The following is a 13,631-nucleotide window of genomic DNA, read 5'->3' on the forward strand; positions in this document are numbered from 1 at the left end:
GCTGGAGTCAACTGGATGGCTAAAGCATCAGACAGAGTAAAATAGAAAAATTTCCAAAGGAGACCTTCATCCATCAGTGGATCGAAAATGGCGGTGATGATTTCTGAATCAGAAAAAAAACTAGATTTCATATCTTAAAAATTTGCAGAAGTATCGAAGAAAAAAAGCATCAAAAATTGCTTTTAGTTAAAAAAAAACGAACTCTCGAATCATATAGAATTGTCAAAAGATGAATTAAAAAACCACTTTTTAAAACTTTATGAATTGTTATTTTGTGTGATGACGTTAGCAATCAAGTCCCAGAAAGAAGCAATTTTTCCAATTAAATTTCTTGGATGGAGAAAACGGGATATTTTTATTCTCGCTAAATGCTTTCATTTTATCGCGCGAAGAATCATTAAAATATTTGAATACTTTAAAAATTATCGTTTAATTAATTAATTCAGATAATTAAAATCTTTTCTTATGGAAAAATTTGTAAATTCTTAAAAATGGAAAGTGATTCATATTTGAGATGCACTTCGAACAGAAATACAATTCAAGAAAAAGTAATCAAAAATTCATTTTCAGAGGGAAAAGAATCCATCTCGTTTATTAAATTTTCATATTTATTTTAGATAAAACGAACAATTAAAAATTTCACTCGAAATGATGGTAAAAACCATAAAAAGTATGAAATACTTTTCGATACCAATTCGTACGTGAATTCCACAGTTGAAATGTCCATGTTAATTGAAATTTTAATGTTATGAATTTTTAATCAGACTATCATCTATTCCTGTTTCTTTCCGTCAAAAAAGATCAATTCTTGAACGAAGTTTTTCAATTGAAATGCTAGATTTAGTGAATTAATAAGATTAATATATAGAATATACATATTGACGTACATTTTTTTATGTAACCATTTAATTGACCATCTCCGTCTCACTGCAGTAGAACCTGTCGATAACGGACACCGATGGGAGAAAAAAAATTGTCCGCTGACGGGGAGGTACGATGTGCAGTGCAATCTCGTTTATACGGCACATTTATACGACGCGTCGTACAAATTTTCGCGACGTTTGGCTTTGGTTGTAATCGGGGCGTTTTTGTTACGGTAAAAGTGATGCACCGGTGGTTATGCATAATCACCAATCCTTCCGATGAAGAACGTTTGAATAAATTACGTTATATTTACCACTATTATCGGCGGTTATGAATAATTACGTTGAATAATAAAGTTGGAAAGTCTGATAAATATGGAAAAATTTCTAACCTTTTTCTTCTTCGTTAAACCACTTAATTATTTTCACCCGTACATGATATACGTGCACTACACATATTTTGCAACAAAAATTAAATTAAAATAAGTGCGAAGAAGATTAAACCATTCATAACAACATTATATCTTGTAATGTTGGCCTGCTTCGTACGTACCAACAAATGAAACTAACATTACCATTCGAATTTATCATCCTGGACCATAGTTATGTTCAGTTAATCAAGTAATTAATTGAAGATTTATCGTATTCACCAAAGCTTGGGATCGAACATAATCTTAGTTGAATATGATTAATGACCAAAAATTAAAAAATCAGAGTTCGCCTGATTTTAATGTCCGCTAATGGGGAGGGAAATACATTAAAGCCCTAGTTCTCACATGATCGGGAATTTGAAAAGTATCTGATAACAGGGAATGCACCCGTTAGGGAAGGTTACACTGCACATGGGTTTTAATTTTGGCAGCAATAGACAACATGGACTAGAGAGCAAGGTTTTGTATCCGTACTGACAATAATCTGAACAATGGTCCCATAAATAATGATTTTGAAGACTATACTCATGAACGTTCGTATGGAAAAAAAGCTAGAGAATTTCTTTGAAATTAAAAAAAAAAATTCATATTTGAAAAACTCTAAAAACGTCAGCATTAAATCATATATACGCAAATATATAATCATATTTAATTTATAAATAAGAATTACTTTTTTTTTACTTGAGATAGTTTAACTACACACAAAAAAAAAAAACGAGATGAGACTTTCATCGGTAAATATTCCAGTTTTTCCCAGGTATAAAAATTAAGGAAAAAAAAACATATATTGTAGATAAGAGATAACAAGAACAGAAGATAAGAGTAGTGATGATGGAAGAAGAGAAAAACCCATTTGCAGGGAAAACAAAATTATTAATGTCAATTTTTTTTTTAAAACATGAAGGACAAATGAAAAAAAAAAATTATCTCAACATTTTTCCGAAAAATAATTTTTCATAACGGAAGAGTAAAGAAATTTCTATTCACTTCACCAAAGATACGCTTCCCTTAAAATTATTTCTTTCCGAAGAAGGAAAGCTCTTTCTCTCATGAAAAATTATTTCAACCATTTAGTTTAGATCACATGCATAATGAAGCATGAATTCTTTTTCATATCTTTTTTTTTTTTTTTGCTGGCAAACATCATGTTTAAAGAATTTCAGACTCCATTTTTTCCTCCCTTTTCAAAGTAAAAAGAATTTTTCTTAAGAAAAAATTAAATTAATTTTTTTTTATAAAATAATTTTTTCAGTCCTAAACGTATCCGATAAGTGATAATAGTTTTTGTCGTCTTCAAATATATAAATAAAAATGGTGATACCAATAATTTAATAGAGTCAGCCATGCAATATATATAAGATATCCGTTTCTTAATATTACTTAATTCGCTCAATTTAACTTACAACGTGATGACGTGAAACTTTGGAATAAATGATATTAAAAGCGGAATCAGAGTGGTATTAATATGAGTTGGATTTTAGTTAATTGTTTTCGAAGATTGAAAGAATTTACGTTTCTAAACGGATGAATACGATTAAACTCGTATGTTCCACATTATTGACTGTAATTAGTATCCTTAAAATGCAGTTTTAAGATAATTGAATGTAATGACTAGTTTTATTAAACAGATGAGGGGAATTAATTTGGTTGTATAATGATGCTGCTGTTGAAATCGGTATTATGTCTTAGGAGATATTTTCTTCTACTTTAATTAATAAAAATTGGAAGTTTTTATCGATAGAGTTGGTATTAAGGAAAAAAATTAAATTCGTTTATTTATTGGTATTTTATAAGTTGTAGATGATTCTTATGATGGGATTGAAGCTTACACGGGCATTCCTCAATCTAAAACCTCACAACTGTTTCCGACAACCATTTAATAAGTATTATTTATTATGTGTGTGTGTGTGCAGTATTTTATAAAAACCTTTTAGTGTCCGCTTAGTAAATTTTTGTTATTATTTATTTCTGCGTATTTATTGTTCATGAAACATAAAATATGCAATATATACAGTCATATCACAACTTTCGTTACCCATATCTACGCGATTTTCTGTGAAAAATGCATTGAATTCAGCATAATTCCTACGCGTAATCGGATTATAGTCGATATGGAAACAACATTTTAATAACTATGATGTGATTATCACGTAACAATATATTGTTTAGTCAAAATGAATGCTACACACACCGAATTGATTTCTAAGGTGCCAAATGTAGAAACTGGGACAGCTGCGGAAGATATTAACTGTTAAACCTTTCAGTACCGAAGGTACTTTAAAATAATACTATTGACTTTTAAACCCTCCGTAACATCTCTTACATACATTATTGGGGGAGGAACGTTGGCACCCTGAAGTATAAAAGGCTGTGTAACTACTTTACGATTACCAGATGACAGCATCAGTGTGGAACTATTAGCTTTTTAAATTTGTTAATTAACCTTTAAATATGCGTATATCGTATAGACGTTCATTACTGCAGCCAGTTTGAAGATAAAAATTCAGAATCATCTTTGCACATGAGCTGAGGTCATTTTATAATTTGAATTTGTTGGTAGTTGTCCCAATTAATGACAAGAACGCTTTGCTTGTTGTAGAGCATGTGCGGCTGCGATTTCGTTAATTTGTTTTTCTTTTTTTCTATACCTCGAAGTTAGTAACCCGATTTTTTTGTTACTATAGTTTGAATCACAAAGAAGGTAATTATATATTTTGAATGTAATGTATTACGTCAATACATTCCTTATGGGCGATTTTGTGAGGCTCTATACGACAACTTTAAGGCCCTATATATAAGCAGTACAATTTGAGATATATTTTTTGGATGATTTTTCAGGTTTTCTATACGTGTCATCAATTGCGAAAAATATTATTAGCTCTAAAAAAAGAAAACAAAAAAGGTTCACCGCAGTAAAATCATTTAGTACATTGCGCAAAAATGCAATGTGATAAAACGCTGCTTTTATAAGATGTTCCCTAACAAATGTATAAAACATATTATGGCGTTTACTGTGGTAATATAAATAAGTATTCATTATCATGTGTTATTCAACATACTGTACTTGAGAGAACTGACATTTTGTATTTTTATTTTAAGCGTATAGTGCTGACGAAACTTTCAAGTAACAGGCAAATTAAATCGTTGCGCACCAAATGATTTAATGGAAATTTTTTTGTTTGTTTTTATAGGCTTTAACTGGAACTAAAATTGGTCTACCAAAAAGATTTAATGATAATTTTATTTCATTTTTTTCATAATGTGGTTAATGTTAACTGATTAAGATCGATACAGTTTAAATTCAAAGTTCGCTCTTTTCTGATAACAGATACAACTTCCACTTGAGAAAGAGAGAGATGGCGCTAAGAGATAATCGCATAAAATGTGTATGCCGAAAAATGTCTCTGCTCCTAGAGGTAAAATGAACATGCTTCGAGTCCAAAGGGCAAAACATGACTAGATAAAACAGCGTTATAAACATATCAACTTGAGAAATAAACAAACTATGAATACATTAATTTAATGTTATAGTTATTTTAATTTACAATACAATTATATTAATTATGATTATATTATGTTTAGTTTTTTATCATTTTTATTATTCTCCACTGCAGTGGTTGGGTATACTTCTCTGAATTTTAGAGTTTATATGTCGTATATTTTTAAGAGAGTAGAGAATAAAAATTATGTAGACCATAATAATCACATGAAGAAACATTAAATAACAGTATAAACCTTAAAAATATGAATATCAACAGAAAATTATGTTTTTTGTCGCTGGGGTGGGGGGGCTAAACAGATTTCGTCACCCTTCTCCCATTCTGGCGTAATTTTCTGGACCACTCACTCCTCAAATTTGCTTACCTGGGGTATAGTCTGCTTGATTCTCGGCCCTGTAAATATGTCCCGTCTTTTTGTAACTTTTTCAGTCACTCACATTCTTGCACACTTTCTTGGTTGCTGTTATTGCCGCTCACTTACCCAATCCTTCACTAATTAGGTCACTCTCATGCTTATACACTCTCTAGGTCACTCACATACTCACACACTTTATATATCACGTTAGTCTTTCACATACTCACACACTTTATATATCACATTAGTCTTTCACATACTTAGACACTGTTTTGTTCACTCACATGTTCGCAAAGTCTTTAGGTCATTCTTTTAGTCACAAACTGACCTGTTCCCTTGCTTTTTACGTATTTCACCAATCTAGTTCCTCTCCCCTCTCTTTCTCTAGATCAGGCTTTTGATCATTCACATGCTTGCAAACTCTCTAGATCGCTCACTGGCCTAGTCCATCTCTATCTAGGCAGAGACGAAGTTATTCTTTTATCACTTGTGGCCTGTATAAATTTTTCCGTCCTTCGACCACTCTACTAATTTTCTTGACCATTCATTTCTCAAATTTGCCACCCCCCCCTCCAAACTTGCTCGCCAAGCCCTCTTGCAATTACGCCTCTGAATATAAATAATAAATGCAGTTTTTAAGTGAGAACATGAAAATATAGCATTTTTCAGGTGACGCCCGAGCTGTTTTAATTGTGTATCTTATAATGTATTTAGTGTTTTAATGTCATTGAATTAGGGGACACGGGAAGTTGAAATCATGAAAATGATAAGTTTTTATCACAAAAAAAAGAAAAGAAAAAAGCGTAAAATATTTTTGAGCAAACAGCATTAAAATCTGTTTGCTAGTTATTTTTCTACTGCGATTTTTATAATTAAAAAATCATGGTTGTCTACAGGAAATTTCTCCACGTTTGTTTTTCGTCACAAACTGATATTCAAAATTTCCCTTGCGAACCGAATTTCATTAAATTTATTCCAACTTTTATACACTTCTTTCATATCATGTATTTGAGATACCTAAGCATCCATTATTAAATTCATGCTAAAAATACGAATTAATTATTAATTTTCGAAAAGGCAAAAAAAATTATCGTTTGGTACTTATTATAATCATAATAATATATTTTTTTTAAAACACTGTGTGACACATCCTAAAATACATGCTTATAAATGTTTGTATGTATCTTTGCAAACACGATAAAAAATATTTGAATGGGTTTCATCAAAATAGAAAACGCAGGGGACAGATATAGCTCATTTCAATTTTGTGCAGTTGTTTTTCAATAAATCATTCATTAAACATAAAAATTTTCCCAATAATTTGATTAGATTAATCAAAATGCATTTATTGTGAACGTTACGATATTCAAAAGCACATTAGCTGAAAACATTATAAATATAATCATTAGAAATATAATGTTTATTTTGAACGTTCCTTGTCCCCCTTAAATCAAGTAAGAATATCTAGTACATATTTTTCGACAAAATTTATCTTCCGTATGAAAGAAGAATTTTTTAACGCTGGTTAACAACATTAGAGAAAATCACCTGAAAAAAAAATACATTAGTGAATACAATCAGTAACATTATACAGTAGAAGTTTGACATGCAGTCACATGCAGGTGAAAGTAAGGCAGTTACACGCACGAAATCAAAACGAAATACCTTTAGTATATTTTTAGGCATGCCTTCGTCATCCTCTTCTAATATCGTAGTTATATAAGTAGGTTGTTCAAACTTAGGTGGAAGATCATTTATGTCTTTGACTAGGATATGAACTATAGTGCTGTACTCGTGCAAGGTATCAGACGCTACTAAAGTAAGATTGTACTGGCAGGAACAAAAACATAAAAAAAAAGACAAACTTAAAAATTACATGCTGTTACACATGCTAAATCGACCTAAAATAATAAAAACTACATGCAAAATAAAAATGATAATGGCAGCATTCCTAAAAAAAAAAAAAATTGTTATTTTGAGGAAATGTCCAAGACTTTCAACACTGTAATTACTAGAGAGCCCAAATGGGTAAACCCAGAAATGTAAAAAAAAGAGTTTCTAGTATAGGATTTTTCTTATAAAAATCTTAAGAAACTCAAAATTCTTACTTATTTTCTTAAGCTCTTACGTTCGTGATACTCAAGACTTTAACTTGTTTGTCAAAGGATGAAAAAAGAAAAAAAAAACACACTTAAACAAGTAAAGAATCCCGCGACATCTGTTGCCACAAATAGCCAAGAAAATATTAACCGAAGGTAAAGTTTAGACAAAAACTGACAAATAGGAAAGTTTATTTTGAAAGTCTCGGACAGTTTCTCAAATAATAATAAATAATAATAATAATAATAAAAAAAAAAACAACAACCAAAAGTTTTCGGGTGGAAAAATTGTTCTAAGGTGTCAAACACACACTCTCGAACGGAACTCGTGCAGAAACTTCTAGAAAGGTGGCAAATCCAGAACTCAAGAAAATAGAGAATAAAAAAAAAAAAAGTGCGGTAAATAAATCTATATATATAGAAGTAAGAGAGCCACGAGAGAAAAAGGTGGTAGGATAGGAGGGAAATGAAATATTTCTTATATAAAATATATATATAAAGAAAAAAGTTGTGGACCTGCAAAACACGTTTTGGCAGGTTCCTATCGTCCTCCTCCGTGATCTGGGTCTCGTATGTCGGCCTGTCGAACATCGGGGGATTGTCGTTGACATCTTTGATGTGGATAACGACTGTCGTGTGGTTCTCGTTCAAGTTGTCCGAAGCGACTAAACGCAGTTTGTACTAGAGAAAACACACAGTCAAAGAGACAGCAAAAAAAAAAAAGAGGCAAAGAAATAGAAGGAGAAAAAGAGTAAGGTAAAAAGGTATAACAATGCCAATATAGCTTATAGAACCTCGATGGCCTAAGAAAAGAAAAAGTTATTTACTCACCTAAACAAACCTACCATTGAATAAACAGAAACTATTATATTTGACCCTTTATAGTTCGGTGTATTATTGAATATACATGGCAAATATATGGTAAAAAGAAACCTATTACACACACCTATTTCTTTTCTCAATTTGTTTGGTGCTTTTGAAAGTGCGTCATTCAGTGTCATTTCAGTACAAAATACGCCTATATAAGTACAATATATTTGATATCTAAAAGAAGCTCATTCCTCGTCGGTTTTTTTAGAGCTGCTGAAATTTCGCTTGTTCAGAGATTTTGAAAACGAAATTTAAGAGTTCGGGAATAAAATTCAAGGTAACAATTATTAAACATTATACGTAGAGAAAGATGCTCTCTCTACTTTGTGAATATAAGATATAAAGAAAACTGGATATACTGTATGTACAGATGCTGAATTCCTGGAAAGAGAAAAATTCATTTCTGCTTCTACGAGAGGGTATGGGTTCGAGTCCCCGTAGAGGCAGAGTTTAATTTTTCTTTCCAAAAAATCGATCAGTATCTCTACATATAATCAGTTTCTGTATATAGTGTATTAAGTGGAAAGGACATTTTTCTCTACATATAGGTCACATCTGGTGGCATTGAGGTCAGTGCCGTTCTGTTTCTTTAGCAAAGTGGTAGCACAGTCGTCTGGCATACGAGAGGGCGTGGGTTCAAGTCCCCATAGTGCCAGAGTTTCATTTTTCTTTCCAAAAAATATTTATATTTGCTATTCAAATTTGCCAGGCAAAATTTTATCTGTTCCAGACCACAGTAAAATAGAGGAAAACTGCTTATTTCACACTTTACTGGCTGTTGTAACTACTGAAAAATGCACTTTAACTAAATTTCTGTGTTTCAATTAAAAATATGTGAGCAGTACCCATTTGCTTCGTCATTTGCATTTTTTTTATAAATACTGTTTTAATCAATATTTTCAATACAGCAAAGCATAAAGGGTCAAATACTAATTTAAATTTGGATTCATAGATTGTGAAAGATCAGCCCAAAAAGATTATTCAAGTAAATACCTTCTGAAGTACAAATAACTTCTAAAGTAATTAAAACCATACTAGATAAGGAACACAATATAATTATATATATATATATATATAATATGATTAATATAATATTGTTCCTCTTTTAAATGTTTTTAAAAAGTTTAAGTATAAAAATTCATGTTCATAATCATACATCAATCAACTATGTCAAACAAAATAAGATTGACATAGTAATGTAATAAATAACATTTTTTACATAAAAATCAACATACATAGACAAAATATCAAACGTACTATAAAATATTGACTGGATTCAAACTCTTGGAAGTTTCAATTTTGATCAAAGTGAGAGAGTGATTGAGTCAGAGAAGAGTTTGGGGATGAAATTGATGGTGAATGTGAGGCTGAGTTACTGACAGCTTTTAATTGCCTTTCCAATAATTTTATCTAAGCAATTAGGGGCTAATGCCATTGCCCACCATTATGAAGAAAACGGTCAAACTTGTCCCTCTTTCTCTGTGACCCTCCCGAAAGTTAAGGGCGGTTCAAGGGATTCTAATATTCCATTACATCAGTTATCATTATAGTTTAACACCAATTATTATATACTCATTATAGGGCTGGGTGCTGCCTAGTCCCTTTCAAACTGAAATCACTGTACAATACGTACGTACTACGGTAGTATTAATGGTAAAAAATTTAAAAACTTGAGTTCATGGGGAAAAAACGGAGAAAAGAGGTTCTCAAGAATGAAATTCGAAAATTCTCCGTGCTTCGAATTATCCGGAAACTCAAACTTTCGGAGCTTGGATTTTTGAGTCTCTATTGTAAGTTAATATTCAGTCACCAAGGTATTAAATTTACCTATTGTTCGCTTTATGCCGGAAACATGAATTTGCAAATTTCAGAAAATTCGACAAGGACGTTTGAATGTATACTCTACCCATGTTACATTGTGGATGTTATTTTCTTGAAATGTTTTGTAACTTATTTTTCAATAGGAATACACAATCGAGGTTCTGGCAAAACGTAGGTAGCGAAATAAGTTATCCAACCAACTGATACACTAAATAAAAAGTAAAAATTTGCATATTCACGTCTCTGGCATAAGGGAAGACAATATTATGAAATGTTGACTTCTCCTGTAATATAAGGATTTAACTGAACTGAACTTTATATCTTATACGTGTACTAGCAAAAAAAGGAAGTGAGACATTCCAATCAATTTATTCTCTATCAAATTCAATTTATTTTTCGGTTTGCTCTTTTCTTTTATCCAGGGAAAAAAAAAGTATCGAAAACCTTCAGAGAGAATATAAAAGAACAAAAACAATATATACAAACAAGTTTCACTGAAAGATAAATATTTTGCTTTGTATATTTCCTATTTCTATTGAATTTCAGAGTTAATAAATCACGGAGAAAGTGTTACAAATAAAGAAAAATAAAATTACAAAGACAATAGAATCAGAGCTTTTGAAATTCGATTGCAAAGAGAAAAAAAGAAAAAAAAAATTGGAAAAAAAAAATTTCTTGTCTGAAGTAAACAAAAATGAGTGAAAGAAACACACACAGAAACAAGATCGTGGCACGCAATTCTCCAGCAAAAAAAAGAAACAATTGTTTGTTTCTAGTGACAAAGCACAGAAAGAAACAAAAGCAAGAAACGTATTTTCCAGAAAACATAATTAAGAGTCCGCGTGCACGAAAAAAAAAAAAAAGGAATGCTGGACTGGAAAAAAAAGCAAAAACATATATACTGTGTACGTATAAATAATAGGAGAAGATGGCAGTTGATGGGACTTGAGGGAGGCAACCGAAAGGAACAGAGAACATACCACACTATGGATGAGTTCAGAACGCTACACTCACACACGAGCACTGTACTACAGTAGAAGAAGCATACTTCCTCTCAACGAGAAGTAATCTCGACCATAAGGTTGCTGAAAGAATTTAATAAAGTGGAAAGAAACGAAAATTTGATTTGTTCAGTTGGTCGGATTCATGTAAAAAAAGAAATAAAACCTAGTATTTACATGCGTACTGCGTGAACATACATAGCTTGAGTGATTTCTTCATGATAGGCTTAAAGTGTTTGTACGTGCATGATATACTGTATGCATTATACAGGGTGATTCAAATTGTATGTTCGTAGGACTAACTATTTAAATGTTGACTTTAGAAATGTACTTGCAATCACAAAAAGTTTACAAATGACATCGGGTTTTTTTCTCAGACACAGTGTCGCGGGCCGCAAGAGGAGCAGAAGTCCGCCCCCCATAAGGGAAGAAGATTCCGGTATATAAGCCGCGTTCACAGTTGATTGCCTACTATGGCATCGCGGCCAAAAACATTTTGATGGGATTTAACTAATTTTAAACTCTTCATTTAATTTAATACCAATTATAAATAATTATTAACTGAACTCTTCATTTTTTTTAATATAAAAAGAGTATTTATATATTCTTTAATAGACAGCAAAATCATCGAAGAAGGAAACTGCAGAAATAGCTGCAGGGTGGACTACGATTTTTTTTTTACCAGAATAAAGTGGAGAAGTGGAGAATGTTACTTCATAAAATATTTAAACTTTATTAAACGAAAAACTAATTCGATATTTTGAAGTTTGTTATTCTGAATTTCGTGCGAGATGCTTTTCTAGTTTGCTTTTTTTTCCGGCTAAATAAATGCTTACTTGACTGAATATTTTTCCCCGATAGACAACAGCACATTAGTTCCAAATTTTTATGGAAAAACTTAAAAGAAAACTTTTTGAGGGAAATTTTGCTCGTCGATATTACCATCAGACCTTGCGTAATCAGACGATTGCGCAAGAAAATCTGCTGCTGTTACTTCCATAACTCTCACTGTGGGTTTGTGAAATCAATCACACAAACACACACACATGTGACCTGTGTGTTGAAAATACAAATTGTTTTTGTCAACTCAGAAATATATTTTTTTGCACATATTAACCACAGTTTCGTCAATCGAAATGAATATCAAAAATATAATAAATGTTTTCACCTTGACGCGGGCCTCACAAAACCACCTTGCGGGCCAGCTGTTGGCCTCCCCTGATATAAATTAATACTCAAATTAATTTTGAAATTCTTTCAAAAACATCATATTCGTTTTAGTAAAACGGACTAAGCTGTTGCTTAGAATGATATGAAACGCACAAGATGGTAAATCTGGCGACATTGTGTGACACTGAAGCATTTATACTTCAAGTCTTTAAAATGGATTAAACAATCACGAAGGCCTAAAATGAAATCAAAAAAGGACTTGGATGGAAAATAATGGAATGAATTTCTGGGCTACTCTAATAAGAATGTGTGAATTCTCTCCCGAATAGAACTAATACTATCGTAAGAAAAAGTGACAAAAAAAATAAATAAATAAATGGGAATCTCCAACTAACACAAAGCAAAAGAGGCAATAAAATCAAAGTTTTAGCTATTATCATTATTCTTTTTCTTTTTAAGCACTATTAATCTCGAAAAGTTCTGGACGCAATGGAAGAAACGTGTTAGTAAAAAAGAACAAAAAATGGTTTCTATTTTGCCCCTTCATTAGTAAGTTCATTAGCAGAGTCTTCAAAAAGCTAATTTACAGTTTCATTGGGTGGAAAAAAAAAGTTTTTACATGACTAGTCATTTTTCTCCCAACGCATTCGAATAAATGGAGGAAAAGTATTAGGAAAAAATATGGAAAAAAAACCGTAAAAATAATTCTCACGTGAGAAAATTACTGAACTAGGAAAGTGTTGCATTTTTAGACGAAATTAGAGTAATAAGTCAAAAATATGCATCTGGAAAGATAGATCTTTGAACTAGTATTCAACTGGCCAAGTTAATATGTTAAAATTATTTCAATCTACAGTGAAACCCAATTACAACGATCTCGGTTGTAAGGACACCTTATCTATAACGTCGTCAATATTAGGTGGCTGTTTCCTATGGAAAATAATGCTGATGAGCCTTGCTTATAACGTCGACGAAAACGTAACGATCTTGGATATAACGACACATTGTGCGCCACTTTTATTCCATTTCCCAAGAAATTTCAAGAAAATTCTCAGATAAATCTCCCATTTTTTCTCGACGAAGCTTACTCTAACTCAAATAAAAAAATCAGGGATAATTACCATTCATGTAACTTATAAATTATATCATAAGAATATGATTATAAATACAAAAATACAAATACAAGGGCCACAACAGGCAATATGCGCAACGAAGCTGAAGAAAAGATATCCATAAAAATATGGAAAATCCTTGCATATTTTTGTCACGCAGAACTTCTTTTATGCCGTAAAATATTTTTTAATTCATAGCAATAATCAGCAATTTCGCCAAAAACTGGCGATGGCCCGTGCTCATGATCACAATTTCCCGCATTTTTTTTCGATAAAATCTGGTCACCATAATCGCATTGAAACACCTTGATTTTTGAATTTGATTGCACCTGAGTATATTTTTCATATTTAAAATGCCTTTGTGTGAAAATGCCAACCTCGGTTGTAACGGCAACTCGGTTAAAATCGC

At 31.6% G+C, this 13,631-nt stretch overlaps 1 protein-coding gene across 5 annotated transcripts in view; it reads right to left on the reverse strand.

Moving 5' to 3' along the window:
- CadN (neural cadherin) overlaps positions 1–13,631 on the reverse strand; it is a 610,878-nt gene that overhangs the window by 58,640 nt on the left and 538,607 nt on the right. For 3 of the 5 annotated variants that reach the window (XM_089240174.1, XM_089240325.1, XM_089240435.1), the window contains one exon: positions 7,765–7,929. In XM_089240174.1, the coding sequence (XP_089096300.1) occupies positions 7,765–7,929 (165 nt within the window). Of the gene's footprint in view, positions 1–6,814; positions 6,980–7,764; positions 7,930–13,631 lie in introns of all 5 variants that reach the window. The other 2 variants (XM_089240252.1, XM_089240398.1) reach the window with 1 other exon arrangement.

This window comes from Pholcus phalangioides, unplaced genomic scaffold (assembly GCF_987345545.1).
Source record: "Pholcus phalangioides strain wild (caught in Gottingen) unplaced genomic scaffold, Ppha-v1.0 ptg000001l_1, whole genome shotgun sequence".
Classification (NCBI taxonomy): domain Eukaryota; kingdom Metazoa; phylum Arthropoda; class Arachnida; order Araneae; family Pholcidae; genus Pholcus; species Pholcus phalangioides.